At 31.8% G+C, this 12,622-nt stretch overlaps 1 protein-coding gene across 4 annotated transcripts in view; it reads left to right on the forward strand.

Annotated features, from left to right (window-relative positions):
• LOC145325754 (uncharacterized) overlaps nucleotides 1-12,622 on the forward strand; it is a 183,972-nt gene that overhangs the window by 150,505 nt on the left and 20,845 nt on the right. For all 4 annotated transcript variants that reach the window (XM_080168696.1, XM_080168693.1, XM_080168695.1 and 1 more), the window contains one exon: nucleotides 40-366. In XM_080168696.1, the coding sequence (XP_080024822.1) occupies nucleotides 40-366 (327 nt within the window). The remainder of the gene's footprint in view (nucleotides 1-39; nucleotides 367-12,622) is intronic.

Raw genomic sequence — 12,622 nt, forward strand, 5'->3', positions numbered from 1 at the left:
TATAACTAACTAGGTACGTTTACTTATCTATCTATCTAGGTAAGAGAAGCCTGGGCGCCAGGCCCCGAGTACGCGACCACATACACGCGAGGCGACTCCACAACAACCTCCCAACACAGCGACAACAGCAACCTCAACCTTCTCAACAACAACAACAATTCGCGCGGCGCCGCCATTACAACATCAGCTGACAATCAGCTGATCAGTCGGGCCGGTAGGTCGCAAGAGCGCGGACCGGGACGGGAACAGAGGGGCAGTAGTGCTCCGCGCAGGAGACAGGCGGTACAGCCCGGTGGGGGAATCCAAGATGGCGGAGATAAGGCACTGAAGAGGCGGAGTTATCACCCTCAAGATGGACTCTCACAGGTAAGGACATAGTTGCTATAAAATAAGCTACTCTCTAACTAGATTAAGCTGTACGTCCATCTGTCCTTGAATGTCAGTCAAGAATATTAAGAGAAGAGCCAATGGACAATAAATGATGTACTTCCCAAATGTTGATAAACAAAATGTTCATTCTAATAAAATATTGGTTGAAAGTTTTTACATACTAGTTTATAAAAGTTCCCAAATATTTAAAGCTATTTTGGGTACTAGTGTAATTTACAAACCAATTCTTTCTAACATGTACAATGTTGTTTATTGGAAGAAAAAACAAATATTAGTGGATTTTTTTTACTGTAAACAACAAATAGAATCATTAGCAAAGATTATATTACCCTAAATAATCTCCAACTACGCAGGGAGGGAGAGGACCTTGGTTTGGTTCATTAAGTTGAGTGTCCAAACGTTTCAACCACTAATTGTTATCTATAGACAACTTATACAGACGGTTAGCTCTACAACTTAGGGTACTTTTGCAGTTTGTTTGTTTGGTTCATTAAGTTGTTTGTTCAAAAGTTTCAGTCACAAATTGTAATTTAAACAAGGGGAAATTTTGTGTATTATCATTGAGGCTGTACATTAGTTTATCGGCCATTGTCTTATCCCTTTAGCTCCCTCCCAACAATTACATTTGATATAGTCAGCAAAACAAAAAGTTTCTATATAATTTTGGCATATATGTCCGTCTGTACTTCCGTTAGCGAAGCCAATATTCTTTGTCTGTCCGTCCGGTCCGTAATGCTATTGGGGAAAATGTGATTTTCTCAGCTGCTATTTATGATAGATTGCTGATTTTTTTTTTGTAAAGATAACTCTTTCCAAAGATCGTATAGTTGCAATCTATCGGTTATGAGACAAAAGACATATATATTTCATTTGCCAAGATTCGTGAATTTCTATTCTATAATTCTCTCTTTCTTTCTGTTTTTTTTTATGACAACTTAAGATATGTTCTAGTACTTTTTGTTCGTTTGTTTAACCATATTTCTGCGTCTCACTCCCCAATACCAACCAAACTTAGATTTAAAGAATTAGGGGCGTCGTAGCTCAGTGGTAACGCACTGAGTTACGGTGATGAGAGTTCGAGTTCTAGTCCCCATGTGGCAACTCGAATTTCTCAGTTGAATACATTCACGCAACTTTCCCTGGTTGTGTAAGAAGGGGATTATTGTGTAAGTTTGGATACTCATTAGTCACGTACATAATATCAGTACTACCCTTATCCCAAGATCCTCTGCGGAGAGCGTCATTCATTACGGTGACTTAATTTGGAACACCTGCCATACTCGGCGAGGGTGAGGTAATAATGAGTAGCTCTCATGAGATAGCGGGTCAAGTCATAATGTGCTTGAACGTGGAGATTGATAGCCCTAGTGGCTATACAAAAGTGTCTCAGCCTACTCCATGACTACTTAGGTCCAAACCCTAAGAGACTATGGCTAATCAATCAATCAAAGATTTAAAGAGTTGCTTCGCTACAAAAAAGAAACTATTCACTCAATTAGGAAATTTGGATTTTCAAGTTTAATTTAGAAATGCAAGTCAATTCCCATCTTGAAAATAGATTTGGATACTTAATAGAAATTTCAAGGAGTTTTAAATTTAAATTTAGAAAAGTATAATGTTAAATCGATTATTTATCAATTCTTTTCAAATCCCAATGAAAGATGTATTTAACTATGCTTTAACTAGAGGCTGTGCCCCTAGAACTTAGATGCTCCCTATTAGAAGGGGGTTGGAAAAATAGCCTAAATAGCCTAAACCATCCCAAGACTTAAATCTAAAAATAACATTGCCTTAAACCATTCAGGGACCAACGTGAAGCTTCCCTTAAATGGAGAACTAATTCTTAAGCTTAGGATTGATTTATACAACAACAAAAAAATTAAATATAATGAAAAAGTTTACAACTATTGAGTAAAGTATCCCAATGAATCAATGAATAGTAAGGGAATGCCAATTCATGCATTGCAAGCCCGGATTCCTTAGACGATTAGTTACATTAGCATGACAGTACAGAATTAATGTAGTGCCTCAATGATGCTAAACAAGATTACACTTTCGCTAAATAATTATTATTTGGTGAAAAGATTGGACAATATAAATTATAAGTACCCAAAGGTGTTTAGCCAAATAATAATGTAACTTAGTTATAAAACTTTGGTTATCAGTGTGATTTACAGTCTAATGTCTCCTCTCTCCCTGGTATTATACGGATTTTCTACACTCCTTTGGTATGAATAGGGGGAAGGGTTCGTTGACTGTTAATTGTATTGGTACCCAAAGTTTTTAAATATACGTTCTAAATAGTTTCCTAAATATTTTATTGAATCTGGATTGGGTACTACAAACTAGCAGTCTCAAATCTTAACTACAAAATTGGTATAATCCACATAAGGTGTGATTCTGTTCATAATGATTGTTGGGTCTATCTCAATTTATCATCCATTGTCTTATCATTATGTATAGAAAATCTGCTGTGATATTTTTAGGTTGTATAAAAATCTAGGAACCAGTTCACATACATAGTATTCACTTCAAAGGCAGGGCAGATATTGAGATGATGATATACAGGGAGGGAGGTGCCATTGGACTGTAAATTATACTGGCATCAAGTGTTTTATTGCCACGTTATCTTATTCTTTGGCTCAATAACTCTGGGAATTTTTATTGAATTTTGATGAGTTGATTCTAAACTAGAAACGTTTAAACTTTTTCAACCAATAATTAAAATATAAAGAAGGGGTAACTTTTAAAATAATCATTGGGGATGTATAGTTTATTAATTTATCGTCTTATGTCTTATCCCGATACTATTCTTTTTAAGTAACAGAATGTCTTTGATCGATTGATTTATAAAAGCGAGGCTTTCTATAATGCGTGTCTGAAAGTCAGCCGGTCAATAACAGGGTGGCTTTTATAATTTTAGAAATGAAAGAATTGTTTATTTGGCATGAAACTTTTAACTTTATTTTTATTTTAGAAGTTCTTGAATTATTAGTAAATTTTTTTATATTTTTTTTTATTCTTCTGTTAAGATCTCTCTAACCACTGAACCGATTGATTTCCAAATTTTAAGAGAGCTTCACATAGGTCTTTTTGTGGTTTCAGGCTATTTTTCAGCTCTTTTTCTCGCCCTTCAAATGGAAAGATCACATATTGTAGGGGCGCAGAGTAATTTTAATAGGGTATTTACAGGGATTTAAAGTGTTAAGACAATGGCCGATAAATTCCCCAAAGATGATACACAAAATTACCCCTTCTGTAAATTACAATTTGTGGTAGAAAAGTTTGGAAACTCAACTTAATAAACCAACCAATTAAATGCAATAAAAGTCCCCAAAGTTGTTGAACCAAGAAAGATAAGAAAATGTTGATAAAAACTTTGGGGACTAGCGAAATAAACAGCCTAATGTCCCCTCCCTCTTTGTGTATTTGATTCTGTAGAAGTAGTTTGCAATTTTAAAATTTGTTAAATTCCGCGAAAATGATGGCTAACTTTTGCCTGCATCTTATCTCAAACAGAATCTTTGCAATTCCAGTAAAGTTCAGTTTGCAAAAATAGATTTCGCGTATTTTTTTCGAATTTACAATTAATTTGAATATAATATATCTTAAGGGATAGGACAATTGACGATTAATTGATGTACAGCCCTAAAGAAACAAAATCACCCCTTCTGTAATTAATAAGTTGAAAAATCGAGACAATCCTAGTTTGAACAACACTATCAAATATTTAAGCAAGCAAAGGAGTAGTGTGATTATTAAAACTTTGGTTACCAGTGTAATTCACAGTCCGATGTCACTTCCATACCTTAATTTTTTATTTGTATAAAGAATTTGTATACAACTTTTGACGTTTTTGAGGGGGTGAGAGGGACATCGGGCTGTTTATTACACTAGTCTCTAAAGTTTTATAATAACCCTTTCTTAAATGTTGGCTTTAAAAGTTTGAGGACATTTATCGAATTTTGAGTTGAGTCTAACCGTTTCCACCACTAGTTATAAAATACAAAAGGGGAAATTTGGAGTATCATCATAGGGAATGTACATGAATATACCGCTTATTTTCTTATCCCTTTGGATCCCTGTATCAAAATACCCTGGCTTATATCAAACATATTTGTTCTTTTTTAAAAGCGAAGCTTTTCTATAATTAGGGTAGGTCCGTCCGTCAGTCCGTCTGTACATCTAAGACGGATAGCTTTTTTCATTAATTTAGGCATGTTAGAATTGTCCAATCGATTTCAAACTTTGCATGGTGATTCCTGTAGTAGTAGTACGATTTAAAAAGCGTAGCAACTCTATAATCATTACCTGAATGTCCGTACGTCCATTTTAAACATGTTGATTTTTTAAAATTTTTAACAACTAAATTTTATGTGATTTTATTATCCGATTGTTCTGATTTTTGGTATACTGATTCCTATGACAACAAAGTACAATATTATAAGCAAAGCAACTATATAATCAAGTCCTAAAATGTAAATATGTCCATAAACATTATCCTGTATCAAGCAGTTTTTCAACAAATTTACTTACAATTTTGCTTCAAATCTTATACATTTATATTATGATTATTCAGCTCTGACACTATACAAGTGTTAATGTCCGTTTGTCCTACCATTTCAGTGCTTCGCTTTTATGGATGTTGTCATCCTTGTTTAATTTTTAAAACCCGAGTTAGTTCTTTGAGGAATATAAATAATGTGAAATCATTTCCTCGTTTAAATGTTCTTCGGATATTTCAGAGATCTTAAGGATAAGACAATGGCAGATAAATTGATATACATCCCAAATGATGATATACAAAATTACTCCTATTCTATTTTAGATATAAACTATTAGTTGAAAAATTTTGACACTACAATTTAAAAAAAAGAAGTTTAATAAAACTTTAGTTACCAGTTTAATTGTTTCTTTTTTTGCAGCAAAGCTACTCTATTGTTTACATTGTCATCCTTGTTGCGAATCTTTGTGCGTCTTTACCGAATGATCTCGAAAACCGCTGAACCGATACATTTCAATTCAACCCCCCACCACCTCAAGTTTCCCTAGAGGCCTTAACGGCGTAGCCACTATTTACAAATATGCGGAATTGATTGCACACAATGATATGCATGATTTCCATTTACTTCACAAACTAGATTCAATTCAATAAGAATGGATATAGAATATATGTGGATATTATGACAGGGGATATTTTGTCGCCAATATAGGTTGCTACTCTAGCTCTCATTTATTTGTCATTAATTTCCTCGAGTCGGAGGGGGGGGGGGGGATGGGGTAGAATGGGTGGGTGGTTGTAATGGTTACATTAGCCTACTGGAAGGACAGTTTTTTTAGGTGAAATGTGGTACAACATCCATGTAATTATTTATCATGTTTCAATAAGCTACTATGTAATATATGTTGATGACTGATATTTTTTAAAAATCCATTTACTTATCAGCATCTTGAATAAAATTTCCTCAGTCTGTTAGTCTTTTGGTAAAGCTACAAAAACAAAAAAGTATTTTTTCTCTTTAACCGTTTTTGTCCATTTGTCCATGCATTCTGTTTATGGATGTCGTTATCCTTGTTTTATAGGGCCCCCATAATATGTTTGTTTTGGTTGAGGCTATTCATCCATTTACCCCCCCCCCCTGCCTCCGTGTCTCAAAAATAAGCCATGTGACGTCATAAAATGAGTTATTATTCATCTTTTTTGGGGGGGGTTTTCTTTCACACTTCTCCTCTCATCTCCCTCATTATTATGACGTCACAAGGCTGATTTTTGAGACACTTAGTCCAGTTACTCTTGGAAGTCCTTGGTTTGTGTAATAACAGATCTAAACTTTAACTAGGAATTCTTTTTACATTTTTTTACAGGGAGGGAGAGGACAATGGGCTGTTTATTACACTAGTCCCCAAAGTTTGATAACAACGTTTTTTATTCGTTGCCTCAACAACTTTAGAGAATCTTATTGAATTTTGATTGGATGGTTAGTTGAGTGTTGTGTGTCCAAACGTTTCATCCACTAATTTTAATATATAGTAGGGTAATTTTGTGTATCATCATTGCGGAAGTACATCAATTCATCGGCCATTGTCTTATCCCTTTAGATCCCTGTTTTTTTCACCTCCTTATCTTTGTGCCAATTTCAGTTGACTTAAAATACTCAGTTGACTTAAAATACTTGAACTGAGCGGACGTGTCGTAAATGTCTCGCTTTTAATACATAGTTCAAGCCAGAAGGGACAAAATTTGTTTTAAAAAATGTCGGACAAAAACCGTTTTGCAAATCTTCCTATTGAGTTGACAAGTGAGGATATCTCCAAAGATATCATGGAGGCTATTACTAAGCTTACGGAAAAACAATCCTCCGACCACAAGCAAGTGATGGATAAGCTCAACAGCCTGGATGATTTAATACAAAGGGTCCATGTCCTTGAGGAAAATTACAAGAAGGTTCTACCCCTTATTCAAAAATTTCCACAAATTGAAAAGGATATTAGCGCCATAAAGGTTGTTAACACAAATCTGAAGACAGAGATGGAGAGCTACAAATCTGAAATCAAATTGCTAAAAATCAAGCTTGATGACAGAGAACAACACAGCAGAAACGAGTGTGTAAGAATCAATGGTGTACAAGTTGATAAAGATCTGGAAAAGTCCCTTGGCCACAATCAAGCAGCCATGAAAGCAGTTGAAGAGGTCCTCAAACCTCTGCTAGAGGCGAACAAAAACCGTCTCAAAATGCCCACTGAACCAGGTCAATTCATCAAAAATGCCCATATTCTGCCTATACCGAAAGACAAGAATGGATCATACAAAGTTCCACCTATAATTGTAAGGTTCCATAGTCGCCCATTGAAAGATTTTATCCTCTCAAACAAAAAAAATCTGCCTATAAGAGAAATTGACGTCAAAAATGGTGTAGAGAGATACTCGATAAGCGCCGACCTCACCAAAATGAGGTATGATGTAATGCAGAAACTGATCAGAAGTAAACAATTCTCTAAATGCTGGCACCTGGATGGTAGAGTGATCAAATATATTAAGAACGAAGGAGACAGGATACAATCTGTGAAGTTTTTTGATAAATCATGCAATGAACTAATGAACAATTAAATAGTGCTCAAAGTTAGTATATATAATAGTAATTATGACCTAATCTTAACCTTCTAAATTAAACTAGTAATTGAATTTTATTCAAAATAGTATTTCTCGCTATTTTTTTTCCCCTCAATTTTTAAAAATGTCCTTTCATACACCCTAAATATCTTATTTCAACAGGAAGTTAAAATATTCTCACCCCCTCTCTCCTTCCCTTCCTTAATAAAAGTTCCTAAGTTTTCCCACGCAAAATTTTACAACATTTTTTATGTGCTATTTTTTTCTTTAAATTTTGACATTTATTAATTATCTAAATGAATGTTTTGCTGATAAATTAAATAGTGCAAATCAAAACGAAATTGAAAGCCCGTATCTCAGTATAGATTTAAAATGTTCCTATTTTGACAACACACAACTCATTAATAAATTTAAGAATTGCAGGAAGATTAAATTCTTAAGCTGGAATCTTGGTTCCTTACCCTCGAAATTTGATGAATTTAAAGAATATATAAATTTTCTTCTACAAAACAACATTTATTTTGACATAATTTGTATTCAAGAAATATTTTCAATTATTGATCAAGATCTATATAAACTTGAAAATTATAATTTTGTATTTTCATCTAGAAAAAAGGGGAAGGGAGGGGGAGTTGGAATCTATATTCATAAAAAACATAGATTTACTGTAATTGATGATTTATCATATTTTGAAGAAAATCTTTTTGAATCTTTAACATTGAAAGTTATTACTGAACAGAAAAAAAGCAATATAATTAGTTGTGTCTATCGTCCTAATTCTCCAATACAAGGCATGAGTTCTAATGATCAGATGGAATATTTTATTGATAAAATATCAAATTTACAAGCAGCAATGTCATCTTATAAAGGTGACTCTTACATCATGTCTGACTTGAATTTAGATCTCCTTAAATTTGAATCTCATTTAAAAACAAATGATTTTATAGAGAACACTTTATCTAACGGGTTTTTGCCTTTAATTACTAAACCAACTAGAGTTACACATGCTTCATGTACATTGATTGATAATATTTTATCTAATTCTTGCAATAATACATTGGAATCTGGCGTTATTCTGAACTCAATTTCTGATCATTTCCCTATTTTTCATGTTAGTTCTCAAACACAAAAAACAGAAAAGCCTAAAACATTTATCAGCAGGGATATAACAAGTGAAAAAATTATTCAATTTAATGCAATGTTAAACACGAACAACTGGGGTAATGTTCTTAATGAATTAAACCCACAAATTGGTTTTGAAAACTTTCATGAAGTATTTGATTGTGCTTTTAATTTACATTTTCCCATCAAAGAAGTTAAATTTAATAAAAATATTCATAAAATAGAGGGATTTATGACGGGAGGGCTTATGATTTCTAGACGAAAAAAACTTGAGCTAGGGACAATTTATTCAAAAAATAAAACACCAGAAAATAACATTGCATATACAACATATAGGGACATTTACAATAAGGCAATAAAAGATGCAAAGAAAATTTTTTACAGGGAACAACTTAATCAAAATAAAGAAAATCTAAGAAAAACCTGGCAAACTTTAAGACAAGTAATCTCAAAATCAAATGACAAGACATCGTGTATAGATGAAATAATTGTCAATGATACATCTTACAGTAATAATCATGATATTTCTAACAAATTTAATACTTATTTTACTTCAATTGCTGATGAAATTGCCAGCCAAATTAACCCTTCCCCACTTAATCCGTGCGACTTTATTCCTGATACAGACAGTGTATTTAAGCTAAGAGAAATAAATATTCATGTTCTTTTTAATTTAGTGAAAAAAATGGAAAATAAAAAGAGCTCTGACATGTTTGGATTATCAAATTGTTTATTAAAACAAATTATAAATAGTATTGCCGTACCTCTTGTTCACATTATTAACCAATCTATTAAAACAGGTCAAATTCCTTCACAATTAAAAATTGCTAAAGTTTTGCCAATTTTTAAATATAGTAACAGCTCTAAAATGGATAAATGTAACCCTGGCAATTATCGTCCAATAAGTTTGCTACCTATTTTTTCAAAATTGTTAGAAAAAATTGTATCTGAACAACTCACAAGATATCTTGAATTTAATCAAATTATCTATGAACATCAATATGGATTTCAAGCAAAAAAATCTACACTACATCCTATGATTCACCTTTTGAATTATCTGGGACAAGCAAAAAATGAAAATTTAATTACTATAGGGGTATTCTGTGATCTTGCTAAATGTTTTGATACAATTTCGCATACAATTTTATTAAAAAAACTTAAAAAAATTGGTATACATGGATTAGAATTAGAATGGTTTAAAAACTATTTAAGTAATAGAAATCAGTTTGTTTATACAAATGGCGAAAAAAGTGATTTATTAGGAATCAGCAAGGGTGTCCCACAGGGAAGTATTTTGGGCCCAATTTTGTTTCTAGTTTATATCAATGATATTAAAAATTGTACTAGCTTAATGACACTACTCTTTGCAGATGACAGTAATTTTTTGATATCAGGAAAAGATTTGAATGAGATAATTGAAATACTCAACATTGAACTTAAAAATATCTGTGATTGGTTTCGTTGCAATGAAATGTCTCTTAATCCAACTAAAACAAAATTTATGATCTTTAATAAAAGGGAGGATTCCATAACTTGGGACCAAATTAAAATTAAATTAGATTTTAATAATGAAAATGAGAATGATACAGATAAAATTAGATATTTGGGTTATATCAACCAACAGAGTGAAATTCCTGCAATTAAATTTTTGGGTGTGTTTATTGATTCTCAACTTAACTTTAAATACCATATTGAATATTTAAGGAAAAAAATATCTAGAAGTTTGTTTTTAATCAATAGAGTTAAGCATATATTATGTGAAAAATCCTTAGTAACACTATTCCACTCTTTTATAAATAGCCATTTATTGTATTGCTTGCCAGCATGGAGCTGTGGCTTGGAATCATCTATTAAGCCTTTAGTAGTTCTACAAAAAAAAGCTATTAGAATTATACACAAATCCGCTTATAACAGCCATACGCCACCTTTGTTTAGGAAAATTAATGTTTTGCCTATTAAGGAGCTATCTATTTATACAAAACTACTATTTTTTTATGATTTTATTCGCTGGAGGCTACCAAATTCTTTTGATGGTGTATGGATTAGAAATAATCTAAGAAATCAGAGACAACTAAGAAATTCTAGTGAGTTTTATATTCCAATAGCTAAATTTAAAAAAATTGAAAGGTTTCCATTATTTTCATTTCAAAGACTATGGAATAATTTTTGTCATGAAAAAGATCTTTTAAATGAGAATATTCCTAAAAAAACATTTGCATTAAATCTTAAAGATGAACTTTTTAAATCTATATGTAATATTGAAGAATGTAATGAATGTACTTAAAATATATTGATTTGCCTGGATTTATTAAAAACCTTACATTATTAATTACAGAAATGGTTTTAAAATTTAAGAAAAACTAGCCTTAAAATTTGTTGTAACCCTTCTTTCCTTCTCTCTTTCCCCTGTCCATTTAATTTTACCTACATTTATTTTGACATTATTATTTCTTATTTTTCTTATTATTTTAATGCCAACCTAAAAAAGGCAATGCAAACATCTCGGATACGCATATTCCTACTTTTAGGGAAGCCTAATCAGTGCCACACATAACATCTAGTGTTAGTCATGCAATTTAAATTTATAAATATTATGAAAAATTGTAAAGTACACCTGGTACTAAGCAGTAGCTTGGTGTACTATTGTATGTACTGCTTCGTAAGACGGGGCGTAATCTGTCACTGAATAAATGTTTTTTATGTTTTATGTTTTTATGTTTTCAGTTTAAATTTGCAAATTCCAAGTTTAAATTTTGCATAAGAAAGGAAGAAACAAGGACGTGCAAAAATCTTTGAAGGCAAAGCTAAAAAAAAATACAAAGCCTCATTTGGCCTTGAAGTTTAAAATCTTTTAAATAATTCCCTCAAAGGGTGTTTAAATAAATAGTCTTTAAATAGTCAGGAAGGGATGGGACATTGGACTGAAAATTACATTGGTACCTAAAGTTTTATAATCATGTTATTTCATTGTTATTAATCAATTTATCGTCCGTTGTTTGTCCCTTAAGATCCCTGCAAAAAACCTAGGTTAATATTTTTTATTGCATCGTATTATAGACAGCTTTCCCCGAATATCAAAATGTGGTTATTTTTATTTTAATATTCGTGAAAAATTGTCTGTAATACGATGATATTCGTGATTTTTGGTATGGCTGAAGATCGGTTCTTATCCAGGGGATATTAATCAGTTTTGAAGCCATACTGGAAAAGAATATTCTTTTATTTTGGCAAGGGTTAAAAACCTTTGATTTCAACACACAAAAATTAAATAAAAAGGAGTAGGGGAAATAATCCTTATAGAATGATTTCTTATATAAAAACCTGTAAATCTGATTTGGTAAAGATTAGCACATGGAATGGAAAAGGTGTTTCTCATTTACCGATAAAAATAAAACAAGTAAAAATTCAGTTAAAGTCTCATCAAACCATAGACTTAGTTTAAATCTCTGTTTAATTTTTACTTAACTTAAATAATAGTAATATATTTATTAATAACTTTTTTTTAACTAATTCTTTATTTAAATATCCATATCAATAACATGCAACTTTATCTTCATTCTTTTTCTCTTCCTAAAAAGTATAATATTGTACTATAAAGGCATGTTTTTATACACAAGAATTGATGGCAAGTTTATAATTTTTTATTTACATGCTATTCTTTAGCATTTTTGTAGGAATACCAGTTAAATTTGGATGAAGGTTATGCAAAAGAAAAGTTAAAAGTAGGAAGGCTATTTAAATTTAAGTTTTCTTTTGATATAATTTTAATTTTACAATTGCGAGTTTGGTCTTTATGAAGGTTAATTATGAGTTAAACAAGGATGACAACATCCATAAGTAGCGAAGCACAAAAAATCGTCGATGGGAATACGTACAGGTAGATTTAAAAGGTTTTTACTAAAATCAAGAATAGATTTATTGGATAAAATAAACATGAAACCTTGTTTTATTTTGCATGATGACGATGGTCAAAGTAAATTATATTTAAGATGCTCATAA

The sequence above is a fragment of the Acartia tonsa genome, chromosome 8 (genome assembly GCF_053477335.1).
Source record: "Acartia tonsa isolate MP-2025a chromosome 8, ASM5347733v1, whole genome shotgun sequence".
Lineage (NCBI taxonomy): Eukaryota > Metazoa > Arthropoda > Copepoda > Calanoida > Acartiidae > Acartia > Acartia tonsa.